The sequence below is a fragment of the Cydia strobilella genome, chromosome 6 (assembly GCF_947568885.1).
Source record: "Cydia strobilella chromosome 6, ilCydStro3.1, whole genome shotgun sequence".
Lineage (NCBI taxonomy): Eukaryota > Metazoa > Arthropoda > Insecta > Lepidoptera > Tortricidae > Cydia > Cydia strobilella.
The window spans coordinates 6,000,001-6,010,268 of record NC_086046.1 but is presented as its reverse complement, the minus strand read 5'-3'; the positions used below and the strand labels follow the sequence as shown (position 1 = coordinate 6,010,268).

Below are 10,268 nucleotides of genomic sequence, written 5' to 3'. Positions count from 1 at the left end.
TTAGGTACTACTTTTCAGTACATTTTTGTAAGCGCACTATAGATTCTTAAATAATAATTTAGGTTCTTAGTGGTTTTTGTTATGGACGTAGAAACTGTTTAACGACGTGATTCACGTGATTGAGGACAAACACAACTAGGTATGCAAATAACTTATTTCATAACATAGTTTACGTTTAGTGTACCTATAAGTTTCTTTTCTTTTGTGGTACCTTTCGAATTAAATAGGGCTTAGGTTTGGTAACTAGGTATACAGGACGATCAATCCAAATGGATCAGTATGGAGAAGTCAGAAAGTATAAGAGATAGCGAAATCTGTTCTTAGGAACCATGGCGTCGATTTTAGATTTAATAGGTAATAAGGAATCGAACCTCGTCAATATTCTTTATGTAACCGCGTGTAGTATTTATTTGTACAATTGATACTGAAAGTATAAGGACCAAATTTTGCTATGAAATGCCATTATTATTATATTAAATCTAAAATCGACGCCATGGTTCCTAAGAACAGATGTCGCTATCTCTCATAGTTTCTGAATTCTCCCTACTGACCCAATTGGATTGATCATCTTGTATAATATGTCACTCGATAGTTGAAAAGTTACAGAAATTACTTATGTTATCTTGAAATAATATAGTACGCCTAATGAGGGCAAAATTCGGCCAAGCCACATATTTTGACTAAGGTGTAGAGTTTGTGAAGTTAGGGCTCTTAGAGTTAGAAGCTTGGCTCTACAAGAGATCTGATAACTTTTTGACAGTGCGAGCCTTATGGTTTCATTTTGGCAACATTTTACATGAAAATGAAATTTGTATATATAACTATATTATTTGATTTAGGGTGTTGTGTATTTTTAATTCTATTTGTATTGTAATTTTTGACATGTGTTTTTTGACATTAAAGATTGATTGATTTAGGGTGTTGTGTATTTTTAATTCTATTTGTATTGTAATTTTTGACATGTGTTTTTTGACATTAAAGATTGATTGATTGATTGATTGAATGATTTGGTGGGATATCTATATTAATTAAAATTTTATTGCTAGAAATTGTAATACAAATAAAATATATTTTATTTGTATTTATTACCTATATCATGAACTGGCCTGGCCAATCATCCGATATTATAAATATTAAAGTAACTATGTATCACTACATAGTAGTATAAAACAAAGTCGCTTCCTGCTGTCTGGATGGATGTCTGTCCCTATGTATGCTTAGTTCTTTAAAACTACGCAACGGATTTTGATGCGGTTTTCTTTAATAGATAGAGTGATTCAAGAGGAAGGTTTATATGTATTCAGTATTGCACCCGTGCGAAGCCGGGGCGGGTCGCTAGTTAATAATAAATTATGACATAGAATATGCATTCAATCAAATAAATGAGGCTCGTAGGTAAAATATGCTATACCTTCTACGTCGTCAAATCTATGTAGGGCTCATCATCGCGACCAAAACTTCTTAAGCGCCGGCGTTATTCATGGCGCTTACGACGTTACGAAAGAGGGGTGTTGAATCTCGCGGCCTAAACGTGTAAGCGCTGTGAAATTTCACGGCGCTTATGACGTTTTGGTCGCGTGGTTCACCCCCCGCCCTCGCCTACAGGTTGCGACACTTTCATTGTTTGACAGGACGTCTGAAATAATAATAATTCACTGAACCGGGTTATTATTTTGGGTTTGAGGTACGGGTATCTTTTTCAACTATTAGCATAACCACTCCGCAATATTCGTATCGCATCCATATTACGTTTTATGATAGCTGCGCGTTTCTACACACAGATAGGTAGTAAGGAGATAAAAAAGCACTGCCACGCCCAAATGGCAGTGCTATTTTCTTTGTCGATCGAAATGCATGGAGAGTAAATAAACAGGCTGCGGTGTCCGCTTACAATCAGGAGGACCATACTCTCACGCTTTCATCATGTTATACAAAATACATGTAAATACTGTCTGTAGACGGCCCCCGACCCCAGGTCAGACCAAAAAAGTGATGGCTCGATGTCGTGAAAGCCGATATGAGCGTAAACGGGCTCACACGACAGGACGCCCAGGATCGCGCAAAGTGGAGAAACGCTAGTAGGAAAGCGAACCCTGGCAAAGCCCGGGATAACGCTAGGTAGAAGAAGAAGACTGTCTATTACAAATTTAATTAGTGTTTTCTTTCGATGTAATGCTGTGTATTTTTTAAATTCAATAATACTTATATATCTTTTAATTCCTTAAGCATATTCAGCTACAAACGACTAAACAAAACTCTTGTCATATTCATAGCCATTAAGCCTTTAAGTAGCATGGAAGTTTGTCTCCAAGTAGTGTAATTATAGGTAATCTATAAAATTATAATGACTGTGTCGTTAAATGGCATCTACCTAAGAGGTTACGTGAGTTCAACAATTTCACTTTTTTCCTACCTTGTTCCTGGAAAAGTTTCATCGTTTAGATCTTGTACCATAATCTGCTAAATATAAATTTAATTATGTTTTTATTGGCATCTTTGATTAAACTTTTGAGGTAGGTACTTTACTAATACTTAATTTTTTTTTTAAAGAGGTAGTAGACACTATAAAATTTGCCTATTTGTAAACCATACTGCAACAATAGATATGTTTTAAATGGTCGCTAATAGTCTGCTATTATTTTTGTTTTTATTTTTATAACGCCATGTTTTGAATATGATTTTTCTTATTTACAAATAAACTGACCCGCCTAAATGACCCATTTAAAGCAAATTTGAAAAACATTGTAAGATATAAGTAGTTCTTAAATAAATATTTGCCATGTTTTGTCTCATTTTACGCATTTTACCGTGATATCCTTCTTTCTATTCCCAGGCTCATTATTTTACTTTACATTGTGATCAGATAACTAAATAATATGCGCGTTAGCGTAACTAGGTAGTAACATAATATGAAGTATGTACTTCATATGTATATCTAATACTTAGTGTAATAAATTACACTATTCATGTAAGACACGAAACAATACCAGGCTACCACTACTGAGCAGCAGTCCCCTGGCAGCTCCAATTTGGGCGAGACCATATTTCGCAATACCCTACTTAAATAACAGTACCTAAAGCATCCTAAAGTATCATACTTACAGCTTCTCACGGTATCAGAAGTGTGAGTAGAAATAATTCACACAAATCACACAAAAATGCAAATCACAAAATCACAAATATTAAACACCGTTAGGTATAAATTATTTAAGTTATTTTCACTTATTGTATATTATTCACTTACAACGACTTACAATGACAATGATGACATTTAGCAAATCCAAAGAGTTTGGAAGATGAATTTTTGAAGTGGCCTGGCGGAAAAAGTCATTGAATAAGTAAGGCCTCATTCTGACGAGCGCTTTTTCAACGCGCGTTAAAAAAGCGTTTGAATGACACAAATAGAAACGTGTATTTATTCACACGATGGCGGTAGTGGTTTTTATCAAGCGTTGTTGGATTTTCAACTTTAAAGCCTTGGTCTTTAAATCGAATTTAGCGTGCGGGCAGATTTCCTACATTTCCTGCTACCTAAAGGTTGTCTGGAAGAGATCGCTTTTTAGCGATAAGACCGCCTGTTGTTACCTAGTTCTATTTTTTCTTTAAAATTTTCTTTGTAGTTTTACATGTATGTAAAATGTATAATTTTGGTGCAATAAAGAATATTTACTTACTTACTTAAAGTTGAAAATCCAACAACGCTTGTTAAATGATGCGTTTTTCTCGTGTTTTATGTTTATTTTTGTACAATAAAGAGTTTTACTACTACTACTACTAAAAAGCGCTACCGCCATCGTGTGAATGTTTCCATTTGTGTCATTCAAACGCTTTTTTAACGCGCGTTGAAAAAGCTCTCGTGAGTATGAGGCCTAAATAAAAAGTTCATTTTGCCGGGCGACGTGCAACTTTATAAGTCTTGTCACTAAAGAGGTTCGTGCTCTGCACTCAAATCACTTTCTTAATTACGCTTTTTTATGGTTATAGGTTTAGTTTAGATGGGTATGATGCGGAGGTTTCCGAAGAAATGGAAAAATATATCGGAAATCTCAGGAACTGGGTATAACTCACACAAAATAAAAAGTTTTAATTTTAAAAAAGGAAATGTCCCCATACAACATTTCTAGGAATCTTCCTAGCAAAATTATGAGAAGATTGCGATGATTCCACGGAAATTTGGCAGTTTTGTAGAAAAGCAGGCAAACAAAAGATAATCACGGTCCATATCCCGGTCGATAAGTCCAATTAAATCCAAAGATATTTCAAAATGTAAGGCTACAAATTATTTACAAATTCCACCAAAATCATAAGCTGACAGTTTTGTCAGTAATCAAAAATAATACTAACAAAGTGCAATCAACTGTACATATGTCCCAGATACATGTCGCAATTTAGTCGGCATGGTTATCTGGCATGGCCACAGTCTGTCATACAACTGGCGCGGGTCCAGCATTTCAGGTGTCGCGCAATCCGTCTCGTCATTCGTCAAGGCGCGCTCAGCCAAGTTCAAGGCGAGGCTCTTGCAGCCAAAAAAAGTTGTAACTGTTACAATATTTATAAAGGTTGACGGATTAATACGATACGATAAAGTACCCATGGTTTGTACGTTAGATAATTGTAGTGGTAATTATGGTTTGCATGCAATAATGTATAATTGGTATGTGTATACCTAATTTCAAATTTGTAAAGGGGCCCACTGACTATCAGTCCGCCGGACGATATCGGCCTGTCAGTTGTCCGTAACTGTCAAATTTTTGTTCTAACTGACAGGCCGATATCGTCCGGCGGACTGATAGTCAGTGGGCACCTTAAGCATGTCGGCGAAACATAGCGTTCTCACATACTTTTTGTACAAACGCTGTTACCTATGTTTACAAATAAATCATTTGACGTTGACTTTGAGATATACATATACTACATTAATTCTAGGTAGAAATAGTAAAAAAAACTCACATTCTCATATGAATATGCATGCATGGTACAGTCAGTAGGTATCAACAGTAGCGGATGAAACAACGCGCCAAAAGTATCTGCCACCCTGGAATACATTTCCAAATAGGCACATAGCTCTTACAGTTCGCATTCAAAAGTATCTTTCACATTTTAATTGTTCTACGCATTTATTAAGTTATTTGAGAATACTTTTGACGCGTAGTTTGATCCGCTACTTTGATGCTGACTGTACTACGAGTAAGTGAAATAAAACCAAGTTGAATATTTTAAATAATTATTTATTAAAAATATTTTTGCTCACTGCTCGCAGTTTTTTAATTTTTTATAAATCATTAAAGTACCTAATAATAAATACATTAAAAGGTATCATCAAAATTCAACCTTCCAGTGCCTTAGACAGAGTAAAGGCTCAGTAAATATGAATTTTGGTCGAAACTTAATTTAAATATCACTGGTAATTAATAATATAGTTAAATAACATATAAATAAACTAAAAATATAAAAGAAAACCTAAACCAGCCGGAAATTTATTCACCAGTCATGACTTCAAGGAACTCTGTAACAAAACGAAATAAATTTATGAAAAAACAGCTAATTAATTCGAAACTATTATTATACACATACTCGAAATTAATAACCTCAACCTTTTCTGTTTGAAATAATAATAATAAAACATTCAGAAAAAATTAAGAACGTCAGTTTTGACTTATAGCTATCAGTTAGTGTGTGTATTTTTGTGCGATCTCGAAAAAACTATCAAATCAAAATTTTGGCTATCTTGGTTACTACGTACTTAACAAACAGTGCAATGGTCTGATTATACCTACTGAATAAGTTTAGTGCGAAAACTGCGAAATGAAGACGGAACAGGCAGTAGGTACCTAACTGGTTATCTTCTTCTTCTTTTATTTTAAAACATGACTTCAATCAAATTTATGATGAATTTGCCAACAAACGAGAGCTCGCGTAGAGCTTGACGTTGTTCAGTAGTTGATTTTAGTAAAGTGATAGCTGGACTTTACACATAGCCACGGTGGCTTGACTAAATATGTATTGGTTAAACAAATTTCAATACTAATTCTTCATTATCTGCATGTTTCCACGTTAGTTATAAATATTACACTTTGAACAACATTAACTTGTTACCAGGCAAAGTGATATGACAACCACATAGTTTATCGTTTACCATAGCCAGGTTTTAGCTCCAAATCTCCTACAAAGCATTATATCGATCCCTGAAAATATTATTCTATGATCTACATTCACAATATGCTTCTAAATACAAAAATGTTTCTTTGGCAGTCGTTTGAATTCACTTGACCAGTAATTTTGGTGGTTTATGATGAAAACCGAACACTACTTAATTTCAGAGAAATGAAAGCAGATAGGTCGGACAAATTTTTGATATTTTTGTAGATGAGTAGAGAGAGTGTTGTAAGGTTATCTAATCTCATACTTTGTTAAACATTCATGCATTTTTGTAATATGACCAGAATTAGGATGTGGGATGACACTATCTCATTGCCTTGTTAGTTTGACTATGTGGAAACTTTTCCGCCCATAGTCCGGTTAGTTGTCTTGTCGTATCATGCAATAAAATTCTTATTGTGTTCAACCTATAACTAGGGAATTTACGTAGTCTTCGTAAGTTTCCTTTACAGACTTTGGATTTAGAGTTAAAAACTGACTATGGTAAATGATATATACTAGGTGGGTGGCATATCACCCTTTGCCTGGTAAAGAATACAATTACACTAAATTGAATATGACAGTTCATTACTCAGACAGGCAATGGGATTACCGTATCCCACGTTTTTTTCTGGTTTACATTACAATACATTTTGTACAATACGTTCATTACGGTTGCAAACCTATATAAAGTACTTAATAAAATACGCTTGTTCTTCGCGCCCTGGTAAAGGGTTAATGAGCAAAAAACAGAAAAAAATACTCTCGTGACCACTTCGTCATTTTGAAGACAACCGAAAATCCTAACTGTTATGTTGTGGTAGCAAACGCTAACCTGTCAGACTCGGATGCCAACTCGTTTAAAATGGAAGTTGCAACTTACCCTCAAAGTCAACAGTGCCTGAGCCATCAGAGTCAATGTCCTCAATCATGGCGTCCAGGTCGTCCTTCGGAATCGAAGCGTCCAGTTCCTTGAAGATCTCACGCAGTACATCAGTCGTAATGTAACCGTTACCTGACAACGTGAGATCAGGCAAAGTGGTCAATAGGGTAGTTGACAATTTTTTTAAATGTTATCACGACTATATTGCTTTAAGACAATGGGTCCCATACAGACATTTGATCCTCAAAACAAACCTGATCGACTGATACCATTAATAAAAATTTGTCAGCTACCCTATTGACAACTCTTAGCTTTAAACGAATGATGATAGAGTTGATAGGAATACAAAGATTCTGTATAAGAAAAAACATATTTTCCATTAGTATGCCTCTGAGTTACTTTTCCTTTGCAAACTTACACTTGTATTTCCTTTTTCCTTTACAAAATATTGTATGATATGTCAAATTACCTTCCTTGTCGTATAATCTGAAGGCCTCTCTGAGCTCGGCCGTCATAGCCTCACTGTCGGGCTCCTCGTCTTCTGTCAGGAACTGCGCTGCCAGCTTACAGAACTCACTGAACTCCAATTCTCCCGAACCTAAAGATTTTTTTTTGTATTTCGTGTTGTATCAGATAATGTAAATTTAATATTTCCTCGATTTTCAAATAGGTTAGTAAACCCGTTTTCCGGAGCGCAATAAATGCGTTTTATACACATGTACAGTCAGTAAAACTATTAGCTTAGCACTCCTGTATATAAATATATATTAAGGGATGCTAAGCAAATCATTTTGATGACTGCTACATAGACAATATACATCAATTTTATTAATTTGTGAAAAATACACAACATACGTACAGTAAGCTACATCGGTAACTGACCCCCACCCCCTGCATAGAAACTTGTTTGCAAAGTTTGTCAGTAAAATTACAACCCTCACTTTTTTCATCAGGCGGGTCATAAAACATAGGTATCACAAAATTCTCTTATTTTAATTTTACTCTACCTATATAATCACATAACAACGCCATCTGTCGCCACACGAAGGCATAGAGTGTAATATCTGTTCATGCCCGTGGCATAGAGCGCCATCTACATATTTTATATAAAACTGCTAGGACAATGACTTACCGTCTTCGTCAACCTCGTCAATGATTTCTTTTAAGGAATCATCATCAATCTCGTGTCCTAACATTTCGAGGATTGTGCCAATCATGTCTGTGCTGATGATTCCTTTTTTCTCATGGTCGAAGGCGTCGAAGGCATTCTTCAGAACTGAGGACAAAATATAATTTAAAAAGTCTACCTTGATTATTATAACGTCTTCTCCTTTCTTGTAAGATTGCAACAGTGGTACCTAATATGTAGATTTATTTACTCACTGAGTCTAAATAAAGTAATGTTCAGAATTTCAAGTAAACAGATAGCAGTTTGCAAAATAGAACTTCACTCTGTCAACGAGTTCCTGTTCATGTAATAAGCAATTTGTAACTTGCAACTTAATTAATAGTTTTAGCTTACCGATTATTTTATGTATATTTTAGGCATCTGTCATTTTGACTTGGGCATGTATTTGTAACAAAGGGATAAACATAAATTAACTAAAACTGTAATAGATGTCATATATTAAAGAAAAAGTGACGAAGCCCTCCAGTGGTGAAGGCCGGATTGTTCCCAAACTTGTTCATAAATTAACTAATTGAGACTTGTTAAGTTTTATGAATAATGGGGACTTTTGGCTCAAATCACATCACAGAATCAATTAAATCAAATCACAGATCTTATATGCGGTATCTACATAACAGTCTAGGGTTTTAAGAGAAAACCTCAAGTAAATTTAGCCAGACAAATTACATTGGTAAATAGTACATCGTGCAATATGGGGCGTAATTTAAATATTGCAAACGAGAGTACCTATAGTTAAATCGCGACAGCTTGCCGGAGCTATTTATAGACTCGAGTTTGCAATATTATCACGCCCCGAGTTACACACAATGTTTTTCATCACACGTGCGATACAAAAATGATGTATAAAGACAAAAAACTGTTCATTATAATTTATAATACTAGAAACTGCATAACTCCCTAGGGAAAACGTTTATATAGTTCCCGCTAAGCCTGCGTGCAATTCCACAGTTACTGAGCCAGTGTGATGAAAAAAATATTAATCATACATAGTTACTAAACAAAAAAGAATAGGGATAAGAAATATTTTATTATAGTTACATATAAGTAACTTTTACTTAAGAGCGCTGGTGGCCTAGCGGTAAGAGCGTGCGACTTGCAATCCGGAGGTCGCGGGTTCAAACCCCGGCTCGTACCAATGAGTTTTTCGGAACTTATGTACGAAATATCATTTGATATTTACCAGTCGCTTTTCGGTGAAGGAAAACATCGTGAGGAAACCGGACTAATCCCGACAAGGCCTAGTTTCCCCTCTGGGTTGGACGGTCAGATGGCAGTCGCTTTCGTAAAAACTAGTGCCTACGCCAATTCTTGGGATTAGTTGCCAAGCGGACCCCTCTGGCTCCCATGGAGCCGTGGCAAAATGCCGGGACAACGCGAGGAAGATGATGATAAGTAACTTTTACTTACGGGTCAATTGAGTCTTGTCAAGTTCCTCCTGCGCACAGCACATAAAACAAAAATACAATATTAAAAACCTCCACAACATTTTGATATTCAAACACTAAACAATAGTCACTGAACTCACGCACCATATTTAAATTAGGTCAGTACAGTTGATAGGTTCGCTGTCAAGCAAATACTGTCAATATGATCCAGACTTTGTAGATGTGAGTTTATATTATATGCATAACAAGATTGACGCGTTCCGCCTGGGAGGAATAATTCAGGGGTGTTCGACTGTTTTGGAATTAAATAATCTAATTAATATAAAACTATTTAAGTGAATTATATCGTGTTTAATGAATTTAAAATACATCCCGACGTTCGAGCCCTTTACAATGTCCTTAGTAAACGGGAGACTAAGGAAAAATATATTTAACAAATTTAATAATGATGCACAAAAATTAGAAATACTTATTTAGTTTGCTATCGTGGTAACCGATGGCAATATTAAGGTAATTAATTTCTAATTAGTATAATTTTTGTATCTGCCTTTTGCTATCCATCTTACCATATTTATTCATATTGGAGGAACTTTATACCTAAGTTGATTTTGCTTTAGTGGCTTTAGTTAAAAATTTGAACAGTAACAGTAAGTTAGAACAGTAGGTAGGGTCA

General features: G+C 35.2%; 1 protein-coding gene across 2 annotated transcripts; it reads right to left on the bottom strand.

Annotated features, from left to right (window-relative positions):
• Positions 1–5,207: 5,207 nt before the first annotated feature.
• On the bottom strand, positions 5,208–9,839 carry LOC134742030 (troponin C, isoallergen Bla g 6.0101-like). 2 transcript variants are annotated; one of them, XM_063674951.1, is made up of 6 exons: positions 9,740–9,839; positions 9,618–9,645; positions 8,154–8,297; positions 7,491–7,619; positions 7,022–7,153; positions 5,208–5,506 (listed from the first exon to the last, which is right to left on the bottom strand). In XM_063674951.1, the coding sequence occupies exons 1-6, from the start codon at positions 9,740–9,742 to the stop codon at positions 5,478–5,480; spliced, it is 465 nt and encodes a 154-aa protein (XP_063531021.1). In that variant the 5' UTR covers positions 9,743–9,839; the 3' UTR covers positions 5,208–5,477. The 2 variants fall into 2 exon arrangements, with proteins under 2 accessions (XP_063531021.1, XP_063531020.1); XM_063674950.1 differs by lacking the exon at positions 9,740–9,839 and having other exon boundaries at positions 9,618–9,696.
• Positions 9,840–10,268: the final 429 nt, after the last annotated feature.